The sequence below is a fragment of the Notothenia rossii genome (assembly GCF_949606895.1).
Source record: "Notothenia rossii genome assembly, chromosome: 1".
NCBI lineage: Eukaryota > Metazoa > Chordata > Actinopteri > Perciformes > Nototheniidae > Notothenia > Notothenia rossii.
Window position 1 is genome coordinate 63,749,706 of NC_136912.1, and position 27,242 is coordinate 63,776,947.

General features: G+C 40.7%; 2 protein-coding genes across 2 annotated transcripts in view; both read right to left on the reverse strand.

Moving 5' to 3' along the window:
- The window catches only part of lonp1 (lon peptidase 1, mitochondrial), a 23,301-nt gene extending 7,446 nt beyond the window's left edge, over positions 1-15,855 (reverse strand). The window contains exons 1-12 of the mRNA XM_079693599.1: positions 15,272-15,855; positions 12,680-12,768; positions 7,868-7,987; positions 7,586-7,751; positions 4,367-4,480; positions 4,208-4,269; positions 3,450-3,579; positions 2,170-2,253; positions 2,012-2,080; positions 1,778-1,929; positions 761-899; positions 480-658 (exon numbers count right to left, since the gene is read on the reverse strand). Of these exons, the coding sequence (XP_079549725.1) occupies positions 480-658; positions 761-899; positions 1,778-1,929; positions 2,012-2,080; positions 2,170-2,253; positions 3,450-3,579; positions 4,208-4,269; positions 4,367-4,480; positions 7,586-7,751; positions 7,868-7,987; positions 12,680-12,768; positions 15,272-15,832 (1,865 nt within the window). The 5' untranslated portion in view covers positions 15,833-15,855. The remainder of the gene's footprint in view (positions 1-479; positions 659-760; positions 900-1,777; positions 1,930-2,011; positions 2,081-2,169; positions 2,254-3,449; positions 3,580-4,207; positions 4,270-4,366; positions 4,481-7,585; positions 7,752-7,867; positions 7,988-12,679; positions 12,769-15,271) is intronic.
- Positions 15,856-18,393: 2,538 nt separating this feature from the next.
- On the reverse strand, positions 18,394-27,154 carry rsph4a (radial spoke head component 4A). Its single transcript, XM_079669670.1, has 7 exons — positions 26,496-27,154; positions 24,111-24,333; positions 21,317-21,586; positions 20,687-21,136; positions 20,469-20,613; positions 18,808-18,925; positions 18,394-18,716 (listed from the first exon to the last, which is right to left on the reverse strand). Exons 1-7 carry the CDS (start codon positions 26,600-26,602, stop codon positions 18,485-18,487), a joined length of 1,545 nt encoding a protein of 514 aa, XP_079525796.1. The 5' UTR covers positions 26,603-27,154; the 3' UTR covers positions 18,394-18,484.
- Between the last annotated feature and the right edge of the window lie 88 nt (positions 27,155-27,242).

Consider the following 27,242-nt stretch of genomic DNA (forward strand, 5'->3'; position numbering starts at 1 on the left):
TAGTATTGCTACAGTACTACCTCTTTGTGTTGCATTGGAGCTCTTTAGCTGTTTTTTTTGGATGTCAGGAAATGTATTAAGACTGCTAATATTGTATTCAGTAAATAAACTTTGTGATGTGCCTGATTCAAAAAACATAACCTGACTATTTGACTTCTAAAGCAAACAAATGTAATGCTACAACTGTGCACTTTTTTTTCAGATTCTGTTAAATTAATGCTAATTTGTTGTGTTTTTATGCACTTTTTGACTTACCTTTGTTAGATGAACAATGAATAAAAATTGCATGTTTTTCATCGCAGTAATATGTGTTGGTTTAAAATGTGTCACTACCCGCTTTTTACAGGCCGCTGAATGTCTGGCCCAGCTGAATTTTGTAGTTATAAAATCTGGCCCAACTGAATGTGTAGTTGAATAGCCCTGGTGTAAGCTATCATTAGGACGTTCCGTAATAATAAAAGCAGTTTAGCGTTCAACACCTGTGTCCTTTGATCTCGGCCACATCAGTCATGCCTCCCACGCTGAACCTGTAGTACTGCCTGTTGAGGGCTCTGGCTATGGAGCGTGCGATGGAGGTCTTTCCTACACCCGGGGGCCCGTAGAAGCACAGGATCTTCCCCTGGGTGGAGCCCCGCAGCTGGCTCACTGCGATGAACTCCTGCAGAGAGAGAGGAGGTCATTTTCATCTGCATCAGAAAAAGCTCTGATGTGTGGATATTTTTAACGTCTTTTGGATGCCATGTGTTTGTGTGTTGCTAACCAAAATGCGCTTCTTGACATCATCCATCCCATAATGGTCTTCCTCCAGAACGTCTTTGGCTGTTGCCAGGGATAGGTTCTCTTCACTGTAGGTCCCCCAGGGCATGCTGGTCAGCCAGTCCAGGTAGTTACGGGTTACACTGAAACACAAAGCAGTTGTTGAGGTTGGTTTGTTTATCCTCATTGGTCGGTTATATTGACAGAGCTACAGCGGCATACTAATGATGAAGCTAAGCTACGTACATTTGAACATTAAAGCTTCCCTGTGGAATCTTTTTTGCAATAATGTTTACATGCATCCAAGTTCTGTCTACTGTCCGTGTTTCTCTCTCAAACACACCCTATGTACCCTGGCTGCACGATTTGAAAAAAAATAAAATAATTGCGATTTATTTACCTGAAATTGCAATATAATTTGAATGATCATTTATTAATAATACTTGTCTTTTTCATAGAATAAGTTATTATGGTGAGATTTTTTTTAGATAGGATCTGTACCGAACATGTTTTGTTAGGTTGTAGGATACAATTGGTAGGCAGGAATACCTCTGCAACTCCACAAAACTTTATGAAAATTGTATTTTAATGCATATTTAGCATTTAACAAATATTGTACATCCTGCAATTTGAATATTGCACTAGACCGTATTGCGATTGTGATAAAAGAAATGTTGATTAATTGTGCAGCCTAGGCATGTAACCACTAGCAAACCTGCTGAGAAAAGTTACTTCCTCAAAACATTATAAAAAAATAAAGCATTTCAAATCTTCCTTGCCAGTCAAAATTGAATGTAGGATTTGTCACATGTAATCATGTCAACACCTGGAATAGGGTAAACCCATTTGTAACAATTAGAATATAACAATACAAAAACAAACAAGAACTTATGAATATAAATGACACTTTAAGTTTATCCTAGAGAGTTCGTCATGAAGTATCCAGATGGAAGTCAACCAAATTACAGAATTATTCAAAGACTGTCTTACACTGATCGGACAAGAAATACACAACACCCACTTGAACTCTGAGGAGTGGTTGTCCAGCAGCCCCAGTTTGTTGAGCTCTTCGTTGATGACGTTCATGATGTGCTGTGGGACTGTCATCTCTTTGAGCCTCTCTCTGAACTTCTCCTCGATGGCTTCTTTGTCCTCCTTCTCCAGACCCAGCTCCTGCTCACACACAGACAGATTAAACACATGAAGCTGCAGGTCTGAGGAACACAGCGACGGACAGACGGACGCTCTTCTCTACCTTCTTGATGATCTTGAGCTGCTCCTGCAGCAGGTACTTCCTGTGGGTCTGTTTGATCTTGTCCTCCACCTGTGAGCAGAGCAGGGACACACATTAAGGAGTGAGGGGGTGCAGCAGAGCGGTGTATGAAGCCTCCATGTTCAGTGACGCGCCCCTACCTCTCGGCCCAGCCGCTGCTGCAGTTTGCTCAGCTCGTACTCCTTCTTCAGCAGAGACAGAGCCTTGTACAGACGCTTCGGGATCTGCAGAGACACACAGCAGCTTTCATAGCATGTCCACGTGACACATCAAGAAGGTATTGTATTAGATTCAACTTCATTATCATTGAACTGGGACAACCAACTGCAGTTGTAACCAGAAGTGCAAAAGAAGCAGCAAAGTGCAGTTTAATTTATAGGTATAATTAAAGTATATATATTTGACGGATACACAATATCCAAAGTATATACAGTTTCAATAGGTAAAAGACACTATTAACAAAACTATAAATATTGAATACACTATAGAGATATATACAGTATAATGCAAAAAGTATTACATTTACATTATTTTAGAAATTCTACTTTTTTTCACACATCCTCGTATATATCCTATGTTTATAGTTTATCTAGTAGCAGTAGGTTAGTCTGCTAAAGTGTGACTAACTTATTCTGTATATATTTATATTGTGTATTTGTATTATGTGTACTCTATAGATATATATGAATATATAAACTGTATGTATACTGTTTGTTTATTTATATTTTCTTTACTTAGTTTTTACTTACATTTAATTTCATTGTACAAACTTATAATATATCCATTTTCATTTAGCTGTATCTACAGAGTGTGTGTGTGTGTGTGTGTGTGTGTGTGTGTGTGTGTGTGTGTGTGTGTGTGTGTGTGTGTGTGTGTGTGTGTGTGAAGATGTAAAACATGTAAATAGACAAGCTGCTGTTCTTTATCAGAAGACCAGAAGTTTATTGGCAATTGTCCCACTGCCTCAATAACTCAAACTGAGCCATGTGTATTTTTGTTAAATTGTGGAATGGGCTAAATGCTACCCCTAGTGGCTGATGGGCTCAAAACGAAAAACTGGGCAGCAATAATCCCTTTGTGATTATGCACATCTAAATATTGATATACTTTATTAATCCCTGTGGGGAAATTGTTTCTCTGCATTTGACCCATCCTAGTGTTAGGAGCAGTGGGCTGCCATTATGTACGGCGCCCGGGGAGCAGTGTAGGGAACGGTGCCTTGCTCAGGGACACCTCGGTAGCACTTGGTCTTGCTGGGACTTGAACTGTTGACCTTCCAGTTGCCAAGCCAAGTCCCTATCGACTTCGCCACCACCGCCCTAGTAATCTAAATAGATTGCTTCCGTTTAGGATAGAGTTGTTGAAGTGTAACTGGCTGGTTTTGCAGCATCATTGTATATGAGCCATGAGTCATGCTCACATTGGTCTCCTCCAGGACGTCCTGCAGCTCCTGGGACTCGGCTCCTGTCAGAGCTGCTCCCATGTCACTGAGGTAGATGGGATTATCCACCACTCTCTGCCCAGCCTGCATCATCTGGAGCACCGACTCTCTGACACACACACACACACACACACACACACACACACACACACACACACACACACACACACACACACACACACACACACACACACACACACACACACACACACACACACACACACACACACACACACACACACACACACACACACACACACACACACACACACACACACACACACACACACACACACATTTTAGCATCATCACATTTGTATTCCTTCCTGCTGATCTGAGATTTAATCAAATACTGACTGCACATTACATTCTCACATAGAAAGGCAAATTAAAAGTTACATCGAAATTGCCTTCAGAACATTAAAGGCGAAGTGCGAAATCTGCGAATATAGCAAACTAAATAATGTTAATTTAAAAAAGCAAGGTTAATGTGTAAATGCATTACTACAATGATTTTGCCGTACTGTGCATACAATTCTCCTCCTGCTCCATTTTATTTAATTGTTTTTGTATTCATGTTTTCTTTCTATGTAAAAATTATGTGGATACAGATGAAAGAAAAATGGGAACACGCTAAAGTGTTACTATGTTCGTATAAATCGCGAAATCTAAATAATCACAACCAAAATGAAACAACGTTTTGACAGATTGTGATGCAGTAAGGAGTCAGGACGGACCTATAGAGAGGGTTCAGAGCGATGATGTCCCGGATGGTCTTCACTATCTCTGCGGTCAGCGCCTGCAGAACACACACATCACACACACACACACATCAGATTAGTTTCTTCATCTTTCCATTTCCCTCCTGTTGGTTCCCTGGAATGTGAGTTCTGTACCTTGACTTCCTCTGTGACGGTGAACTGTTCGTGTTGAATGTTGTCCACCTCCACCATCAGGATGTCAGAGGAGGACAGAGGCTGGAGCTCTGGAGTCAGGTCTGCTTCTGAAATCTGACAAAAAACAACATTAGAGCTGAAATCACAACCATATATAAACTACAACTCATCATCATTGTACTACAGCTAAAGCCTAATGATAAGTATATAAACACTAAAGTTATTTAGGTGAATTTCCCCATTGGATAAAGCACCCTCATTGCCCTTTTGTGGCTTCTATATAACAGTTTCTGAAAAATGTAGATATGTCTAAAGAACTGAACAAAGAGAAAGAGCAACCTTTTTATTTGTTTGTACTTCTTTACTTTACTTCTTTGCTTTAAGTGCTGTCATTTGATAAGACACTTCACCCCATATTGCTCCTGTGGGGTCTGCCCGCAGTATTAAGTGTATTTAAGTCGCTTTGGGTAATGTAATGGCATTTATATATTTCATTCAAAGGTGTTATTGTCTTAATTAATTAACTTATGTTTTTAAATATTGCAACGTATCTCTTTTACCATGGTGAACTTTGCCTTATTGTTTAATATATTAGTCGACCCTTTTTATTTTTCAGAAACTGTACTTTTACTGCTTTAACAGTTTTTTTTTGTGACCAACTTTTTTTTTTTTTTGCCTTCACAGAGTTATATACACAATAATACAAAAACAAAAAAACAAAGAAAATAATATAGGGAAAATAATATAGGGAATCCCTTTCCCATGCCACCCGTCCCCCCTTCTTCCCACCCTTCTTGCCATTTCACAGAAAATCCTACCTGATTGTTTGCAATCGTCTGAGTTCATCTATCTATTATATTATATATATTATTTATATCATAGCATAACAATTTATCCACATCAAATACATTCATAACTTTTTTTCCACATAACATTTCATCTGTTTAAGCTGAATTGAGATTGACTCCTAATAATCTACAATTGCACCAAGGTGTGTAATGATATTACCAGATCAGCAGCTCTTTGAATAGCCTCTAATGTTTCCCCCTTAGCCTTATTAGCAGAAGCGACTGACAGCTCTGAGATTAGTAAGTCATGGAAGGATGATATCCATTGCTTAATAAATAAAGTATGTGGGGGTTTCCATCGTATTACAATAATTTTTTTGGCTGCTGTTAGACCAGCGAAAAGCACCCTTTTCTGATGTTTCTGTAGGTCAAGAGAAGAATCATCATTCAACAATACAATATTTGGGAGACAGGGTATGTGAACTCCAATAATCTCAGATACAATGTCAATAACTTGTTTCCAGAACGTTCTTACTGCAGTACATTCATAAACCATGTGTACATATGGCTAGGAATCGTCCTTAATTGACAGCATTTTCTGGTTGACAGGTAATATCTGTGTATCATTTTATACTGTATCAATTGGTGATTGTGGTTACGCGATGTTAAGGAGATATTATTCCATATTCTCTTCCAATCAATAGTCTGCGTGTCATTTTTTAGATCTGCGTTCCATACTGCAGAGATGCCAATATATCCATATGATTCCAAGGAGCTCCATATGGCATGGCAGTACATAGTTGCAAATAGAAAAAGAAAGAAGAGCCAGGCACATTATACGTGTCTTTCAATTCTTGGAAGGACATCAAGCCGTTGTCGTTAGTTATGTCAGAAAGATAATGTATTCCTGGATTTTGCCATTGTGGGAATTGGATTGCTTTTTTTCCAATATGTAGTAACAGGTTATGAACAATGGGTATGTTACTATGCCAATCTACAGACCAATTGCACCATTTCTCCACATGTTTCCACACTTTCAAAGCTTGGCCAATAATTGCTCCAAATGTATGCATATGGCGACATGGCAGAAAATAAGACATCACCAAGTTTAAGGGGATAGACTATACTTCTTTCAATTTTAATCCAAGGTACATTGGTGCTTTCATCAATCCAGTTTTTCAAGGCTTGAAGCGTGAAGGAATAATAATAGAGCTCGAAATTGGGAACATTAAAGCCTCCACTGTTTTTGTCATATTGTAGAACTTTGTATCTGGTTCTTGTATTGGTTTTTCCAAATATATTTTGAAATCCTATTCAGAAGTTTGTCCCAAAAACCGTCTGGTGGAGATAAAGGTAACATACTAGCTAAGAAATTGAGTCTTGGTAGAACATTCATCTTTATGATTGAAATTCGTCCTGCTAAAGAAATTGTTATATTAATCCACTTTTTTAGGTCATCTTTAATTGTTGTATACATTCTTTTGTAGTTCTTTGCTACTATTGTGTCTAATGAGGCATATATATATATATCGATTCCCAAATACTTAAAGTGTTGGACGATCTGCAATTCTGTATTTAGGTTTAGTTCAACCATGGCACTATTGAGAGGTAAAAGACATGATTTATTCAAATGTATCTTGTAACCAGATGTTTAACTAAACTGGGTAAAGATATTTAACAGCTTAGTTCGTAGTTGGTACCTCGTCCAAGTACAGTAGTAGATCATAGAAATCTAGGTGACCACTGATTGCCTGTCAGAACCATAGCACTTGCATTATTATATAGGATCTTCAACATAATCATACATTTTGCCCCAAAACCCATTCTTTGCATTGTATACCACAAAAATGGCCATTCTAGCCTGTCAAAAGCTTTTTCAGCATCAACTGATAATACGGCGCAAGGCGATGTTATGTCTGCTGCAAAATGAATAACATGCAGTAGTCTCCTGATATTATCTGATGAGAATCGGTTTTTCATAAAGCCTGTTTGGTCATAATGAGGAAGGACTTTCTCCAATCGTCGAGCTATTACTTTGGCATAAAGTTTGATTTCTGAATTTGTAAGTGATATTGGTCTAAAACTTGTTCATACATTTGGGTCTTTCACACCGTTATAAAGGATTTCAGATTTTGAGACAGAAGTAAACAAAATAAAAGTTTTACATATAGTATGTGAGTGGTGGGTTCAGGAGTCTACAGTCTTATTGCCTTTGTGATAAAAAAAACTGTCCCAGAGTCTGGTGGTCTTTGTGCGGAGGCTAGCCGAACAGCACTCAAAGCTTAAATCAATGCTTGCTGAAAAAATACACTCATGGCCACACAGCTCAAATCAGGCTATTTTGACCATGGAGGATGGAGGTCACAGAAGGAGAACGTGTTGTTGTTGTTACATACTGACAGCATGTGTAAAGGCTTCAGATGTCACAAACCTTTTCCTGGACCTGCTCCGCTGCAGGGGCCGTCGGGTCCTTGCGGTTCTGTTTGGATCTGCGTCTAGGTGTTGTTTTGGGTTGGGACTCTGTCTCAGACTCGGACAACACAGGGGCCGCCTCCACCTCCTCAGGCTCCACCTCCAGCTGTTTAGTGATCCGGATCCTGACAAAGGATAACATGTAAAGAGCAGAGGTCTACACAAGGTACGGAAACTGTTTTCCATGTAAGAAAAAGTCTATACATTTTCTATCCAACCAATGACTACGCCCGTTTCTAACCTGCGGTGTCCCATGACGATCATCCTCAGCTTGTCTCCCAGGTCCTGCATCTCATGGATCTGGACAAAGGTGCCTGTAGAGTAGATGGAATCAAGAGACTCCACCACATCTGACTCATCACTGCAGGAGACACACAGACGTGTTGTTAGCCCATTTCACAGGTCATTGCACTCATTGATTAGTCTTCATGACACACTGCCCATTAAAGTAGATCCAAGCAGATACAAATGATAGATGAGATATATTTACAAATTATCTGCAGACCTAAGACAAGATGAAAACAAGTCCTCCAGGAAGGAATCTGCTTGTATGGTGCATACATCGACACAGTAAGAGAAATTAAATTATAAGAAAATAACCAAAAATAAATATACTCAAAAATAACTACTGTAAAAAATGACAAATAAAAGACAACCAATTATATTTTCTGTTCTTAGTTTTTTGCATATCTAGATTTTGTGTAAATATTTCTCTATATTTTGTAATGTTAAAATAGTTTTTTTAATAGTTTTTTATAAATGTGATATTTTATTCTTACAATTAAATGTATATTACTGTGTCTATGTATGAATCGCACATACACCAAAGCAAGTATGTGTATGTGTGAACCTACCTGGCAATAAACCTGTTTTTAAAGATGATTCTGACTCTATTGAAGCCCCTCTAATGTCACAGAAATGTACTCTCTTTCAAAAACTGTTGAAAATACTGACACTGACTATTAACCCCTCCCACATTATTATGCGTTTCATCATGTGAACCATTCCTCTTAGAAAATATAACCTGGCAAATTATACAGTATAATCTTGCAGATTTATCTTTGATAATACTTATTTTGAAAGTGCACAGCTCTTTCACTTTAATTTCTCATTTATGAATTAGTCATTTTCTTGCCGAACTTATTTTTGAAAAAATATATATATATATATGTAGTTATTGTAAACATTTATTTTATATTTGTAAATGTAAAAATAGTTTTTATATTTCTTCTATATTTGCTCCTTTTTAAAACCTAATTCATCTTATTGTGTTTACATGTGCACCAAAGTAAATGTGTAAATAAACCTGATCCTGAATCCCTGAAGCTGATTCAAAATAAAAGTCTCCTATTGGCAAATCGATCCAAAGTTTTTATTGTGAAGTTGCAACAAAAACTAAAGAATGCAATTCCTGAAGAAATTACTAGTGGGAATGCTTTATGCTGAAAATCTGACGCTAAACTGCTATGCTGGAATGTAATGTGTAAGAAGAAAGTGAAGAATTTAGATTGAAATGATACATGAACACTGGGGGCTTGAATATGTCATGAGAGAAGAAAAGAAAGTAAAAAGGCTTGGAAAAGCAGCAGAATATTTGAACTGCAAACTTCTGAACTAACTTGAATGCGAATGATCTGTCGCCATGGCAACGGCATTTGTCGACACCCCATACTACGCTTAGATGCGTTGATGGCTGCATCATTACCAAACCTGTGAAGTTTTGGGGCGTTTGGAGCAGTTTCACTGAAGTTATGAGAAAACCGTGTTTCATGGCGAGCATTGTGTTGCCATGGCAACGGCATTTGAAGAAATCTCAAAACTGTCCAGTAGATGTCTTCCCGGCTGGACTGTTAGCACACATGTGAAGTTTGAGCACTTTTTAAACATTTTCATAGGAGTTATAGCAACATCATGTTTTATGGCGAGGGATGCGTTTCCATGGAAACGGCATATGGTGAGATCTCAGAATTGACGTCGAGCTGTTGAGGCATGGACCGGTGATATACAAGTGAAGATTGGGGGACGATTGGACCGTGTCGATGGGACTTACAGCCACATTGTGTTTCATGGCGAGTGGTCCGTCGCCATGGCAACGGCATTTGATGACACCACATACTACGCTTAGATGCGTGGATGGCTGCATCGTTACCAAACCTGTGAAGTTCTAGGCTGTTTGGAGTATTTTCACTGAAGTTATGAGAAAACCGTGTTTCAAGGCGAGCGTTGTGTTGCCATGGCAACGGCATTTGAAGAAATCTCAAAACTGTCCCGTAGATGTCTTCACGGCTGGACTGTTTGCACACTATCTGAAGTCTGCTGCTCTGAGCATTAGACCCTCCAGAAAAACGCGGGCGAAAATCCTTGATTATGCGATTAAACATGCGGGGTTTTTATGTGATTTTATGCGGTGTAATTGCGGGAAGTTGCGAAATATGCGGAAAGTTGCGAAATATGCTAAATATGCGGGGGAAAAGAATAAAAAAATGTTCAAATATTGGGCTGTCTTATTTATTCTCTCTCACACACAACCTGCCACTAACGTTAAACCCCTTTACTATTCAATTAAACACATTCAATGTTTATTTATTGTAAAAGCAATTGGGCTATTTTAATCTCACACACACACACACACACACACACACTTCTCCGCCTCATTCTTTTTTCATTTACTCCTTCGTTATCTGACCAGCTTCAATCTTGTAGGCTACTCACTTCGTTTCTTGTAGCCCTCGAAAGGGTTTTGGAGGTTGATGAACGTGAGTTGTTTGGCTTTCTTGTCCGCAGCAGCAGAAAGCATTTTCGAATGTTTGAATGAATCAAAGTGGGTCGCCACCGTCGATGTTCTCTTATGCTCCAACACACAGTTGCACGGGGTGCAGAATAGTTTCCCTCCACTTTTTGCCCGGTCTTTAGTAGAAATGTTCGTTGGTAAATGAGATGGATTAGATTTTTTCATCTTGGTGTTTTCTCTATCGTGTGAGCTCCACACGTTCACTCTATACAGTGTTGTTTACATTCTGTGATGCGCGAGCTGATGACGTCACGTCAAGACGAGTTAACTTTTTTCCTCCTCAACTTTGTGTCTAAAAATGCAGGGATTATGCGGCCTTTTGATAAATATGCGGCCTTTTAAAAATCTGCGCCATTTTGCTGATTATGCGGTAAATTCTGCGATCACAGAATCGCGTTTTTCTGGAGGGTCTAGATCAGTGGTCGCCAACCAGTCGATCGCGATCGACCGGTCGATCGCGGGTGTGGTGCGGGTAGATCGCGGACCGTTAAAAAACAAAGTAACAAAAGAAAAATCAAATTAAAATAATAATGTTTGAAAAATACGTTTTTAGATGTAAACCTATCATCCACCACCCCATTAGCAGGTGCCACTTGATTGACGTATATTTGAGACACCTCAATAATATAATACATTAACCGTGCTTTACGTGAAGCTCATCATGACACAAGAGACAATGGCAGGACTGTAATTTCCTGTGTTCACTGAACGCAACAGAGGCAAGACACCACACCAATCAGAGAGTTGCATGGAAATACACGTGTGCTTGTGTCATTCAAGCTCGGCTCTGTGTGTGTGTGGCAATATCGCATTTAGTGTGATAGAGAGAGGGAGAGAGGGAGGGAGGGAGGGAGAGAGTGACCGGTGCTAGCGGGGACCGTGATGTTAGCATCTGGTTAGCTAGCTGCACTAACTAACCAACGGACACAAGGAGCTGTTTCCACAACAAGCTGGAGGAGAGTCCTCCCCTGTCAGACTGAGGGGCTCAGGTGAGCTAAAGGACTCTCTTGAGTGTTTAGAACGGTTGTCACAAATTATTCAAAAGATTATTTCCGCGGCACACCTTCATATGATCATTATAGTTATACAAACAATAAGAGAATAAATGAAAAACAGGTATGAAATAGCCTACTATACAGTATGTCAGTAAAACAAGAATACAGTTTAAAAGGGGAGTGATTTGTAAAATATCCATAAAGAAAAAGATCTGTTTACAGTTCTGTTTCATATGGGTGCTGAGAGAGATATCCATAGATCTCTTCATGTTGCTCTCAAAGTCCACCAGATTGATGCTTTGAACTTCAATATTTAAAAAAAAAAATCTTCCCAGGAGAGCATCCCCCCCGGACCCCCCTAGAGGAGGTGAGGACCCCCCTAGAGGAGGTGAGGTCCGCCCCCCAATAGCACTTTACCCCTGCCTATATGCCGTGAGCTGATTATGGAGCCTTCATTGTAACAGTAATTCAGATGGTTTAATGGAGGAATGTTGAACGTTTTTGTCACTTCATGCCCTCAAGAGGCACTTTGTTTAATTATTTTTGCTTAATTATTTTTCATTTTTCAAGCTACGAGATGTTTTCCTACGTTTTTCATGATAAATTATGTCTCAGGAATGTAGGGTTTGGGAATAAAAAATATATATATGAATGCGAATTTCAAGCTCTCCTTCACTCTAGCTGTGACATCAAACACTCTAGTTAATGTTCAAATGTGAAGAAAACCTCTGAAACAAGGTCTGAACAATGTTTAATATCTCTAAAAGTAAGAATCAGATTTAAAAGCTGTGTTACACGAACAATTTCAGAAAGATGTGTAACATTTTAAAGTTAGAATGAGGTTTCTGAGTGAAAGTATGAATGAACAGTTAGCAGTTGAAGTCGCATGAAGATTTGTTGAAGTGTTGAATTTCTCCATTCACTTCAATGTTAAAGATGTGATGTATTATGGGATGCATCTCTGGAATTATGAAATTTATGAATGAGAAAAGTAATATCCATCGATTCCCGACAGAGCTGAACGTTTTGATGTTTGAACGGAGTTTCTGCGATGTTCAATGCGGGAGGAGAAGCGCGGCAAAATAAGTCGGCGGAATAATAAACTTTTCGTGCGTAGAATAACAGTTAGTTGGAATGCTGTTAACAGCATTCCCACAAAATAAATGTTGAGCATACAGTCAAGCGATCCAATTAACACTGAAGTTTCACACAAAAAAGTGCTCAAGCTCCGACCATCAGTGATCACGGCAGCCATGTTTCCACTTACCTATCATCTTTCTTCAGGAAGACTCCGGCATACGGCTGGGCCAGACGAACCTTCCTCCTCAGCAGCTCCATCAGCTCTTTGTTCTTCACCTGAAAGCAACAAACACACACTCATCACACACTGCGACTCAGCACTGAAAACAGACTTAGGAGCTTTGGTCTTCTGCTGAAATATCTGATGTACCAAACATGTTTGGTCATAATAGTCTCCATCCACAATAGATAGATAAAATAGGAGAGAGACAGATAAACAGAGTTCGTACGGGTGCTTGAAATCCTTGAAAATGCTTGAAATTTGACGTGGTGTTTTCAAGGTTGGGAAAGTGCTTGAATTTTGGGAATGGTGCTTGAAATTGAGATAAAGTGCTTGAAAATCTAAATGCTTTACTTTTACAATAAATTCCTGTCTGACTGAATTGTTCGCCTTTTAGATTAAAAGAAAATAATTGCTCTGCTTTTACATAAAACAGCTCCGCTCAGGCCTTCCCGCGCTATGCCCGCAACCTGCAAGTGTTTATGTTACGTGTGACCTGGGCATTCTGATGAGAGTGATAGATTACAGTGTTCCAGGAGGTTGCAGGTTCAACAAGCGTTGGCTAGCAGAAGACAAATACAAGCCATGGCTAAGACGAGGGTCAAGCCCACGAGTAGCTTCCTGCAAAGTTTGCAAAAATAACGATGCGAGAGTCTGCGCTGATGAGCCACATGAAAGGTACGCCGTAGTAGAGCATTTTAGATTAGGCTAACGTTGCATGTTACGTTTATTCAAGCTAACGTTAGCGAGCTGAATAGCTAACTCGATTGAGGGGTAATAATAATTGCAGGGGACAATCATTTCAGAGGAGCGTACATATGTTATGTGCGTTACAGTCGCCATCGTGTGGTGTTCAGAGGATGAAGCACTCACTTGTAATTCAACCCAGTCTCACAGCATTTCGTGTTATATTCACGAAATATAATCTATTGATTCGACACGGAGCGATTTTGAAAGCAATGTATTTCTACTGGTAGTATGTTTCGTGCCTTAACCAAATGTGATTTGCTCTATCGAAATCAGTCACATTGACCCGAAGACACATTTTCGTTTGTATTACTGTTCTGGGGGAAGCTCGCCAGTGTGTGTGTTTGTGTATTTTTGCGTTTGTGTACCGGGGAAGCACTCACAAGAAACACCGGCTGTTGTTATGCTTGCTGTGATGTTACATTAGTCCGTTCTCTGCTTGTAATTATGCAGTCACAAGCTTCAAAGTTGTATTTATCATCTGAATTTGCTGAAACAAGTTTAATATTCTGAAAGCCAATACTTTGTTTATTTGAAAACTGTCTTTATATAAAATTGAAGTATTATACAAGTAAAACTACATTTTGCTTTAATCCCATGTAATTGTAGAATGAACACAGTCTTCCCTTTGAATATGTATTTGTCAGGTGTCTTGAGTAGTCAAAATTACCTACAAATCATTGTACACATTTGTAAATAGTATTTTCCACTTGTTACCATTGAGAGTCTTTTTATGGAGCTCTGCGTGATTTTGTGGCTACAATTCACTACCAGAGGTTGTAATAAGTACTCAGATATTGTACTTGAGTAAAAGTACAAGTACTCAGATCTTGTAGTGAAAGTAGAAGTACTCAGATCTTGTACTTAGTAAAAGTAGAAGTACCAGAGTGTAGGAATACTCTGTCACAGTAAAAGTCCTGCATTCAAAATGTTCCTCAAGTAAAAGTAGAAAAGTATTCTCATCAAAATATAGTGAAAGTAGCGACAGTAAAAGTAGTCATTGTGCAGATTGGTCCATTTCAGAATAATATATATGATATGTTTTATAATGATTGATCATGAAAGTGTTCTCAAAGCTGGTGAAGGTGCAGCTGGTTTGAATGACTTTGTATACTGCGGGGTAGCTTGTGGATTTACTCCAGGTGGAACTAAAGTCTGATTTAACACTTGATTAGATTTCACATCATTCATCCACATCTGTGAAGTAACTAAAGGTGTTCAATACATGTGGTGGAGGAAAAGTACACCATTTACCTCTGACTTAACCTAAAAGTACCTCAAAAATAGTAATCAATAATGTATTGAAAAGTTATTTGGCTGATTGTTTTATATTGGCTCAGCCAGGTAATATGGGATGCCCAGTCTACGTACAGATCACTAATTTTGAAATATTAAACTTAGTTTTCTTTTCTTTAATTTTTCATCCTCGTGTAGAAGGCTATCACGAAACAAACATTTGGTTGTTTATAGCATAAAGAACATCTGATTTAATGTGAGGTAGGGAAATAATCATTTGAGTATGTGTATATAAATATGTAATTTACAACAGCTGTAAGATGCTTGAAAAGCTGGAAAATGCACCTTGAAAATGCTTGAAAAGTGCTTGAATTTGACTTTGGAAAAGGTGTAAGAACCCTGATATAAAGAGAGACATATAGACTATTTAGAGAGAGAAAGTCAGATATAACATGAAAGAGACACATAGAGACATTAAGATAAACTAAGAGAGAGATGATGAGTTATCCTCCACAGATTACATGTTGCTGTGTGATTGCATCATCCCGTGTCCTTGAACGCAACACAGCCCCTCACCTCTATGATCTTGATGAAGCGGGGGAACACCGGGTTCCTGCTCACAGCGATCAGCGGGACATTCGGAAACACCTCCGGGACCATCATGGGGGTGAGAGCCGTCATCTGTGGTCCATTATACGGTACTCCCCCTTCTCCCCCGGACTCCTCTCCCCCAGAGCCGGTACTGTCCCCTCCGTCCCCGGAGAACCCCGCACCGCCGGCCCGGTTCCCGTACATCCTGTCCTGGACCCAGTAAGGTGGAGAGTACGCTGAGAGTAGCTCGGTCCGTCCATGGAGAACGGCACCGACCCGCATCCAGCGGTGAGGTCTGACGGTCAGCCTGCAGCCAGCCGTCATCGCGGAGCTGAGCGGAGAGCTGGAGGAGAACCGGAGGGGCTGGAGCCGGCTCGGTGCGGGTGTGTCGGTCCATAGGGTCCGACTGATGCCGCTGCTGCTGCCGGGACATTTTAATTTCATTAAACTAGCCCAGTTTCTGTGGAGCTGTCCAGCAGCGCCGAGCATCTTCATGCAGGTCGCCATGTTGATCTGGAGCTTTCTAGTTTCTACCGCACGTGACATACCTTCTTCCGGCAGCGTTTGATGACGTAGGATCAGGTTCACAAATGTTTTTATGCAACGACTGCTGGAGAATGTTATGAAGGTTAATTGAAAAGTTTGAGGTTAGCCAGAGAAATGGTTTACCAATAGCGCAGGGTGGAATACAAATAAGCACATTTGTTCTGTTATTTTATACCTTTATTCATACCACACAACTTAGTATGTTTACTACTCAAAATCAAATTAAATGGAAATCAGCCAGTTATTCCCCCTGCACATCCGAAACCCCCTACAAGTAAGACAAATAGAACAATATACATTGTGACATTATTCATATATTTAAAGCCTACAGAATAAATGTCCTGTTTGAGCATTTAAAAAAATATATTAATATACTATGACAGGCAGATGTTTTTGTCTCTCATCTCTAAAAAACTGAACTTTTCATTTTGAGCTGTCTCTATTATTTGAGAACTTGTTTTAGTAGCAGTCGTGTATATTTTATTTACTGTCCTAATCATTTGAATAAAAACAAAACAGTATTCACTGTGTAGTCTAAGTTAAAACAACCTATTGTCATGCCCTTGGTGGTGTTACTAACTTGGTAATGAGAGGTCAGTTAATACACATGGGCTAACTTTACCTTGTGCAAGGTCCCATGTCATGGCCATTTCTACTGATCATAATTCCATTGTTGAGGTCTACTAGAATAGATTTATATTGTGCAATTTTCCAAACTCACATTGGTTTCTCATACAGCATCTCTGTATGTGTATTCACTCTCTGTCCTAAACGGCTTGTTGGAGGTCCTGCCCCCCCCCCCCCCTCCCTGTGAGCCCAGTGGCCGAGATACAGTGAAACCCAGCCCGAAACCAGCCCGAACACACACACACACACACACCCGCAGTTTGTGTGTGTGCTCACACACCGACTCACAGCCCCGCCACGTCCCGCCGCATCCGCCGTCTCAGGGAGGAGAAATCGGCGGAGCTGCAGCTGAGAAAAGATTGAGTGTGTGTGTGTGAGGAAGTCCGTGGATTGGTCCATTTGCACTTAACCTAACGGCTCCGCGGACGTAACGTAACGGCTCCAGGGATTGGTCCAATTGGACCAATGGGTCCATTTGGGTATGGGCATGTCACTGTACCCAGGAAGAAAACTATGGAAAAAGAGAAATCTCCAACGAGGCGTTCTGGGGCAGCAAAGACAGGTCTTTTCTGTGTTAAGAGTTTTACTCGCTACAGGGTGTACTTTGAGGGTTTGTGACTTTGCAGACTGTTTACATGGATAAAAAGCTACAAAACACACAAGGGGAAGGGTAATAACCGGAAAAGCATGAAATGTCTCCTTTAAGTTGCTGACACCCTCTTGCTGATTCCTATTTAACTGGGGGAAATGTAGACGGGTCGATAAAATCCCTGTAACCACCTAAACTGTGTTTCCGATATGTTGGTATTATCTTTAATCTGATTGAAAGGGCTTTTACAGCAAATGTAATCTTCTTATCACACTGCCATACAATAGGGCCTGAGGAAAGCAATACAGTGCATGGCTATGCTGATGTTGGCATAAAGTTGGTGTAAATGTAATACCAAGAACTTTTGATTGTGACTAGAAAAGCTTACACGTGTGGATTCATTTCTTTACAATAGAGAAAATCAGCATCAGCCATTGTGTGTGTCCTTAAGGTCGAACTAACACGTCGAGTGCAGTTTCCCCAATCTTAAACATCTTAAAGGGGCCCTATTATGCTAATGTTCAGGTTCATATTTGTATTTTATACCTCTGTGACGTGTTTTCTGCTTAAAGGTAGGGCAGGTAAGAATGGAGAAACCAGCTCGAGTGCGCTAGAATTTGAAAGTACGCAGCCGAAAAAAATCTGCCCCTTCCTTCAGACTTCCTTACAGAGTCCCTCCTCCAACACACACGAACGCGCACATGACCAATGAGGGCACGAGATAAGTTTGTGCACGAGATGGAAGGCTGACAGGCAGGTAGGCCATTGTGCTTTTTACAGTGCTCCGGCTTCCACAGTCCACAGATAACATTTTTGTATGTATTTATTGTCAAAGCATTTAATGTATTCATTGCTATCGGGATGTTAAGAGCATTCCATGGAATATAACAAAACGTGTTTCTGAAGTGAATTACCTACCCTACCTTTAAATGTACAAAAAACCCTTTATTTTTCTCAAAGTGCCTGTGCTGCAGCACCTGTCTGAAACCAGAGCCCAGTCTGCTCTGATTGGTTCGCTGGCCGGCTCTGTTGTGATGACTTTTAGAGATGTCCCGCCCCTCAGCCTTTCACGTACAATGTAGACATATGAGTGTGAGATAGTGATGTCATTATGTTATGAAAGTAAACAAAGGAGTCTAATGGAAGCGTTTTCAGGAGAACCTCCTTCTGGAGGAAACAGGGATGTTAGCGTTTGCAGACCAATTACACGCACACAAATCTATAACACACTACAGGATAAGGAACACCCAAAAAGCATGATAGGGCCGATTTGAAGGTTTGCATAATGAACATCTATGTTTACTTGCTAGCAGGCCCCGTCTTACTTCAGTTAACAACAACAATCCATGCTTAATAAACTGATTTATTTGGCCATTTACTTACATATAAATAGTTAAAAGTTCAAATGTAGAAATGTAAAATGTGTAACTGTTCTCTCAGTCGTCATCCTCCTCCTCCGGGTCGTCTGTGTCGTCCTTCTCTTCCTGGGCAGCCTGCTCCTCCTCTAAAGCTTTCTTCAGCACCTGCTCCTCCTCCACCGACGGGTCCAGGGCCTCTGTGATCTCCGGTCCACTGGGATATTCTTTCTGTGGTAGTGGGGGGACGGCTTGGCTGAACCCTTCCCCTGAGTACTTCAGACCCCATCCAACGTAAATGTTCTCAAACTTCCTAAATGAAGAGACAGAGCATGGTTGTTAAGAATAGCAACATTGCCTTCAGGAAACCCAGAAAGTAGGGGGATTCAGATCTTTTGACTTACTTTCCGGAAGCGTATGAATATGCCCCTGGCCAGAGGTTAGAGCGCAGCACAGCTAGAGCGTGCTGAGAGGTGAGGACGGAGGACATCTTGGAGGTCCAGGGAGGGATGTTGAGCATTTCTGAGGGACACCAATATTACAAATACTTTTATAAACTCATTAGGCAATGAGTAAAAGTAGTAATAACACAGTGTAGAAATACTCTGCTACAATTAAAAGTACTGCATCCAAACTATTGCTTAAGTAATGCCATCAAAATAAACTATATGTACCAAAACAAAAGTATTATGCAAAATGTTTTTTGTAAAAAGTGAAATATTTGCCCCAAACTTGCATTTGAGTGGAAGTAGAAGTGGGTCTCATGGATATGAGCAGCACTCAGGGAATATAACCACCTGTGAGAAGTTAGTGTGGGAGAGGCGCTGAGTGGGTTGCTCTATTTTGTTCAGCTTTTTGATAACTGGATTATCAGGACCAAATGTTTGTGCACTTCATGATAAATTGAGCTTTTTCATTTTATTAAGATTTGTTCCAAACATTTTTGGATCAATACATTTTTGATGAATCGCGTCAACCTCAGCGGCTTATGTTTGTTCCTTTTATGTTGGGTGCATTTTTGTAATTGCCTGCGCATCTCTGTGTGAATATGCTCACCACAGAAACAACATTTGCTTCAAATAAAAAGAGAGGACAGACGAGCAACAAAGTATTTTGTTAAAGGAGGATGAAACCGTAATTAAGGAGCACTATTGGAGTGACTTTGATGGTTATTGGACTCAGGATTCATTCATTTGGATTCCCGCTGTATGAAGAAATGAAAGGACGGCGCAAGTGGAAACAATTCACAAAGGGATTCAACTGTTTAAAACACATGCTCAAAGTAAGCCGGATTTTGCCGATGTGTTTTTGTGGATTCAAAAGTTGTAAATAATCTACAAAATGGAGGAGACCGATCTGATCGGAGCAACTGTGACAAATAATCTGAAATTATCATGTATTGCTTTACAATTATATGTAAAAAAAAAAAATCTAAATATGATATTTGGCCTCAAATCATCTGAGGCCTGAGGCCTGATCTTCTGCACCCCCCACCCCCCCCAAGCGGGGCGCGCCCCCCAGGTTGGGAACCACTGGGCTAGAGGATGCCTTTATTGATCAATGTGGCGTTGACGTGGGGGGACAGAGGAGAGGACATTGCCTAATGGGTTGAAGAGTACTGAGCAATGGAGATCGTGTATGGGCCGCCACCTCTAATCTGATATATTGTGATTTTAAGGGTGTCTATTATCATCTGGCCGGGGACAACAGCTGGAAACTAGCCACGCTGGCTAAAGCTGCCCCATTGACTGTTTTCTGTGATAGTTGATCAATGGGGACTGTCCACGACACAATAAACAAATAAACTAAACTAAACCACTGAGCTATTCAGAGGCCCCCAAACAAGAATATTCATAACAGAAGCAACATTTTCTATATTATTGATATCCTTTAGCTTACCACCTGTAAGCTGAAACCTTCTGTATGTGTTTGCATGTGAGAATAGATGAGGAGGCAGCAGCCTGTGGTGCATTTACAGGTGTAAGGCAGCAGCAAGGGAAGTAGCAGATCCCCAGTGAAAATTAAATCTCCTTTGGGTTTTGCAGAAAGATTTCCAAAGACAAACCTGCATCTTGGGAGAGGGGTGTGAGCAGAGGGGGTCCAACTTCTGGCTCAAGCTCATCAGGCTCCTCTTCCTTCTCCTCACCCTCTCCTTCCTCATTGGAGTCATCTCCTGGTTTCACAGCAAGGTTCACCCACGTACAGCGACCCTAAAGCAGTCCACACTCAGGCATCAAATACAGCTGAGAGAACGCTCCATCCACCTGCCTCCATCAGACCTACCTGCTGCAGGATGTGCTGAACATGATGCACCCAGGTGGACAGAGACTCGGCCATCTCAGCAACCGGAACACCCTCAAAGTCTGGATTCACTTCGAAGCTGTCCCGAGGGGCCTCGTCTTCCTCATCACCTTCCTCCTCCCCGGCCTGGTAGAAGCCCTGGGGGCTGACCTGAGTGCCGGCAGAGATCCGAGCGATCTGCGCTCTCAGGTAGTTGGCTTCGTTACCGGGGAAAGGTGGGTAGCTGACTATGGGGGTGTCCAGCGTCCCTGTGAAGAACTTACGGATCTGACGAGCACCGGTGATCTGTGCTGGACTGACTGAAGGGAGCTTCACCCAGGGAACACCGGGCTCTTTGCACACATAAAAAGCAAACTTGTTGGCACCTGTTCCTAGGGCCTCCTTTGGCACTGTTGGGGGGGGTCTATAGGCGGATTGAGGAAGGGGATTCATCTGAAAGCAAAGCCCCCCATAAGACCACAATAATTACAGATCAAGACGAAAGGATGGAGCTTATTTAGCATTTACCACAAACAGTTCAAACAAGAGAAATCAGGAAAGATGAATAAACATACAGATAAGAAAGAATGAAGAGGATCTGTTACATTGATTAAAAACGTTCCCCTTCCTCACCTCCTTCTCTACGTCTCTCTCCTCATCCTCTGCTGCTTCCTCCGTGCTCTCTTCCTCTTCCTCCCCCTCCCTGTACTCAGCTTCAGCCACGATATAGCTGCTCTCTGTCCCCAGGATCTTGCCCCACAGTCTGCAGCGCGGCAGCCCCTGGCTCTCAACAAGCTGCTTGAGTGCGAGGAAGACCCTCTGCATCTCCTCTCTGCCCAGACCCACCCCAGCCTGCTCCAGGTAGAAAGCAACCTCACTCACATTAGGAAAAGGTGTGTCCATCTGTTGAAGAACAAGAAACAAGGTTCAACATTACATTTGTTACGTGCTTGTGTGGCTTTTCTCTGTCTGTCTGCTGCGCAGGTACACCTGGTCCGCCCCTGGCTCCGCCTCCCCCAGGTGTCCTAATGACATTCAGCTGGGGACTTAAAAAGGAGAAGCTGGAGGAGAAGAGGTCTCCCATTGCCAAGTGTAGACCTCAATATACAAAGGGAGTTAAAGGAAAAGAAAGAACGACCAGTATGGCGCATAGTCCAGAATTATTTTGCAAGATATCACTCAGACTCAACAATCATATTTACAGATGGTTCCAAAGATCCAGAGACAGGGCGTGCAGGGGCAGCAGTATACATCCCAGTGAGTAATACACATATCAAGAAAAGGGTAACAGACCATGTGTCAGTATACACCACAGAGTTGTTGGCATTGGTACTGTCATTGAAATGGATAGAGGAGAACGAAATACATAATAGTGTAATTGCATCTGACAGCTTTTCAGCATTATCGAGTATACGATCAGGTAGATCTTCATCTAGAATGGACATAATAAATGAAATATATCTAATTTGATATAAAATGCAAATAAAAGGCATAGCAACTCGTTTCATCTGGGTTCCTGTTCATGTTGGTGTGGAGGGTAATGAACAGGTGGATATTCTGGCCAAACAAACACTCAGAATTATGAACATAGACATAGAAGTTCCACTCAGTAAAGCGGAGGTTAAAACATTCATACAGAAATATGCACAAACAACATGGCAAGATCATTGGGACCTTAGTGATACAGGAAGACATCTTTATCAAATTCAAAGGTATCTGGGGGATGGAAGGAAGGTGGGGTTTAAAAGAAGGGAGGAAAATGTCATTTCTCGGATAAGAATAGGTCATACAGGTCTCAATCATACATTAAGTATAATAGGAAAGCATCCAACCGGAAAGTGTACACACTGTAGCCAGCCAGAAACTGTTGAGCATGTTTTACTGCTTTGCAGGAAATATAGTACTCAGAGAAATGTGTTTTTCCAGACACTGAAGAAAGCAAAATTCCATGACTTGTCGCTATCAGGACTGTTAGGGAAAACATCAGGCAATATATATTGTGAGATTATTAAATTTCTAAGAGAAATTGATCAATTTAAAATAATCTAGAGTTTTGGTTCTTTGTTTTGTTTCTTTTGTTTATTGTTTTCTGCTTAGTCTCTTGTCCACACTCCAGTCCAGTTGGTGGCGGTAATGCACCTACAAGTTGGCTTGCCAACCGCCAATAATCACGAAAGAAGAAGAAGAAGAAGAAGAAGAAGAAGAAGAAGAAGAAGAGGTCTCTTCCCTATCCAGATGCCGGAAGACTCTGTCCATGGACTACCTCACTCTGCTGTTTAGGATCTGTAGATCCCCTGTGTTACTTGTGTGTCTTATGTACTCTGGAGAACCAGGTAGTGTAGGTTTTCGTGGCTTTATTTTCTCCCGCAGGGATTTGTTAGACCTCTGGGTAGCGGAGGGAAGCTCTGGGTCCTTCGTCCCGTGGTGTGGCTGGCCCAGGCCCCCTTCGTCCTTTTGTTTGTTTTTCCTGCCCTCCAGCCCTTGATCATTTGCCGGTTGGCCATGTGAGTACGGTTGTGTCTGGAATAAATGAGACACCGTTTAATGCTGCGTGTTTGCCGTGTTTTATTTTATGTTGCGGGTCTCCCCACGAGCCACTACCACTAAGTAGGGGGCGGGTCATAACACATTGATATATATTGTCGTGTCATGTGCATGTTTTACTTTACTTTCTTATGTTATATAAATATCTTTATTTGATTTGATACAACCTTTGATTGCAGATTTTTTCTTAAACTTCTTATTAAGTTTATATACATATTTTATCTTTTCTTGGACATTCCATTCCACATTCCAATGTTTAAATAAATATTTTTATTTTTATTTATTTTTATTTTTTATTGCACTTTTCTTTTTACTTCTTATGTTTATGTTAACTTTTTTACTCTATTTTATTTGAATATTTTATTGGACATTTCACTTCCAATTCTCATGTTTATATAAATGTAAATATGTACACTTTTAAATCTCTTGTATTTCTTTCATTTGAAAAAGGAGCAACTGTTGTGAATAATTGTAATAATACTCCCAAAAAGCTTTTAGAATGGCTTCTTGGAGAAAAAATGGCTTCTTGGAGAAAAAACATCATGATTGTAAAAACATTTGAAATTGTTCTAAAATCTATGGATGTGTTGTTTACCTATAAGATATTTGAGGTATGGAGGGCTTGTGAGCCAATAGTATGAGGAGATTACCATCACATGGTATCTGTTTGTACTCAGCGATGAAAATATATTGTTGATTTAACTGTGTGACCTTGGCTTGGAAAATTACTCATCCTACTATGGTGAAGACATGACCCCCTCTGCTCCCCCTCTAAGCAATACATTACATAAGTAAACCTCCTAATCCTGAATGTGACATACGACGTGAGCCGAATTCCCCCTCAGAATCACCAGGACAATGTACAGTGTGGTGCATGCAGTACCAGTTCCTCCTCCTGGTCAGCCTCCTCTGGCCGAGAGAAGAGCAGGCGCTGCTGCTCAGCCAGCAGCTCAGCAGCTGTGGTCTGAGGGAGGTCTCGCAGGGTGCTCTGCTTGTCTTCAAATAAACCCCGCTTCACCTCCCGGCTCACGTCCTCAATCACGTCCACCGCATTATCAGGGTGCTCATCCATCACCTTCATCAGCACCCGGCTGAGGTGGTCATACCTGTTACATTCAAATGAAAAAAGTCAGTGAAGGCTTCCTGTGCTTTTGAGAATCTCTTGGTTAAGTTCAGCAGCAATTCCATCACAGCATGTAGAACAAAGTGAGAACTGGACAAGGATGTTATTCACAGAAGAAGCAATGTATATCTCGTAAATCTCTCTTAACTTTTGGCAGACTATTTTCACAGGATATAATCAATGGTTAAAATTAAATGACATCTACTGTATCTTACATTAGTTGTTACGAGGAACATTTGTGGTAAAAAAACTAACTTTCTGCAAGTCAAAATCACAATCAAAGACTCCAATAAATTGAAGGATCGCAGCTGCATAAACTATGATGTCTTCATACCTCTATACCAGGGGTCGGCAACCTTTTTGATATGAAGTGCCATTTAAAAAAAAAAATGTTATCACCGTGCCAACGATCGAGAATTATCTACGGGGGGGGGGTTGAGGAGCTTGACGCTCGGGGAAGCAGTGTGTGGACCTGTCAGCGCAACTTATATGATGCCGAATTTAACAAACACATTTAAATAATTGGTTTAAACGTCATAATAAGGACGATCGTCCGTTCTGTAATTCTCCAGAGCACACATGTTATGATATTAGGGTCATGCAGAGTGAGATGAGATCGCTGTCCCTTTAAGAGAGAGAGAGAGAGAGAGAGAGAGAGGGGTGTGGCTTGTGCATGTGTGTTTGTGGATGGTAGAGCGACAGTGAGAGAACGTGTGTATGTTTCTGGAAGTGAAACGAGGAAGCAGAAAAACAGAGGTCTGTGATGTATTTTGTGAAACAGAAGAACAGCTAAATAAATGCAACGGCCTCCTAAGAAGAGCTCGCCACTCTCCAGTCATTTAAGCTAAAGTGGGTTATTGAACCTGAAGCTTGTTGCTTCTGCCCTACTCGACTACGGTCTGGGAGCCGACAGGAAAGTTCAACACACAGATGGCCAGTCCGCCCCTTTGTAGCATATTATTTCGATGAGAGATGAGCAGATCGCCACTGGGCTTTCAACTAAATACACAGCCACGCAAAAACTGCGGCATTTGTACAGCTCCTTATGGGTACTGCAATTAGTGAAGTGCTTTCCTCTGTGGTGAAACGATCAGCCAAACAGACAGGCAAACAATTGCATTAAGCCATTAGAAATCGACGATCGGGCTCGATATATGGTTAAATATAGCAGTAGGCTATTTATTTTCATAGATGAGAGTAACATCTACGTCACTTTACGGCCCCGCCCACTTTTGGGGAAAACAACGGCTGTCATTTGAATGGCGATCGAGCCTGAAGCCACAGAGATCTTCTGTTACTGTCCTTTCTTCTTAGAGGAAGTACAGAATGACGTAACTCTGGATTTGTTTTAATGTTTGAGGTGCAATAAACGACACAGCAGCTTTTTGGCATGATACAACTATTATGTTCCGCCTCATAATTGAGAGTAACAGCTGGAGAAATTACAGCCTCGCCTACTGATTTTAATTTTACCATATATGAAGACCGATTGTCGATTGCCAATGATCGAATGTAATTGTTTGCCTGACTGGCCATCGTAATCGAGCTCTTTGAAGATCCAAAAATCCACGGTTTTCAAAAAAAATTGATCGGATGGGCAAAAACTTCAGAATTTGTATTGACCCCCATTCAAATGACAGCGTTGTTTTCCCCAAAAAGTGGGCGGGGCCGCACATTTTGCCCGGAACTGACGTAGGTGTTACTCTCATCCAGATTTGATTGCATATAAAAAATGCAATACATTTATTTTGGGTTTATCCGTATATAATAGACCTACTTTAAACATATAACATTCATTTTAAACTATTAACATAAAACAATGACATATTCTTAAATAAAATATTAGTTGTGGCAAATATAAAATGCAGTGATAAATGCCAATGCTAAATTAACCTGTTTATACAATATTACAAGTTTAAGTGGAACCTTTTTATTTAATACTATTTTTAAACAATCTTAATATATTATTTGTAATTTGATAACGTGAATAGCTGGGTTTGTCAAATGTACAATGTAGTGCAGATATTCGTTATTAACCCTATTCTGTCCGCTCCCATCACTTGTACCCTACCAACAGAACACGCTAGCTAAGTCACCGGCTAGCTAGCCGCTAACAGTAGTCTATCCCATAAACACGGTACTTACAGGTTCAGTTTGCTCTCGGTGCTGCTTTTCAACATGAAGCTCTTTAAGACGGCAGCTGACTTAAGTCTCTGCTCACTTTTGGCGTCGTTTCCATCCGTACTTTCCATTGTTCTTCTCCTCCGTGTGGTTTGGAACTTTTATCTTCAAAACATTGTCAGACTATCAGACTAACGGTAGCTAAAAGACGTTGACACCGTGGAGTTAACTAGCTTAGCATTCACAACGATTTAAGAGAGGAGACCCAAACTTTACTAGTTTCCATGGTTACTGTAACAGAGTGGTTGCCAAGCTCGCGCTCCACCTGGAGAATGTCAACTTCCGGCGGTAAGAAACAAATAATAAGGGTGGTCATGATGTGGTCCATCTTTTGCAATTTTATCTCGTTATTTTATTTGATCTTGTGCATTTACTCTATTGATTTGACTATCATTTTTGTCGTCTTATATCTCTATCCTTAGAGCCTGATCTGATGTAATCCTCATACTCTTATTTAGTCTTTGGACTGCTAGTAAATGAAGGACATTATAACTTAAAAAATCTCTGTGCCTTATGCATCAAATGTGTATATATATTAGTTGTTACTGATGTTATTACCATGCAATAGTGACCATTTCCTTCTTTTCTTTTATGTATGTTTTTTTGGCTATTGTTTGTATCACCCTCGCTGTTGGGGGGGGGGGGGGGGGGGGGGGAAGAGTGTATATTTGTTGTGTGTACTGTGATATAATAAAATGCAAAATCTGAATA

Excerpts from the sequence above, each read along its gene's own strand:
- rsph4a (XM_079669670.1), bottom strand. The coding sequence starts at position 26,602 with ATGGAAAGTACGGATGGAAACGACGCCAAAAGTGAGCAGAGACTTAAG. Across the intron at positions 21,587-24,110 it reads CTGACCAGGAGGAGGAACTG|ATGGACACACCTTTTCCTAA; the intron begins GTACTGCATGCA and ends GTTCTTCAACAG. Across the intron at positions 20,614-20,686 it reads TTCAGCACATCCTGCAGCAG|GGTCGCTGTACGTGGGTGAA; the intron begins GTAGGTCTGATG and ends GGACTGCTTTAG.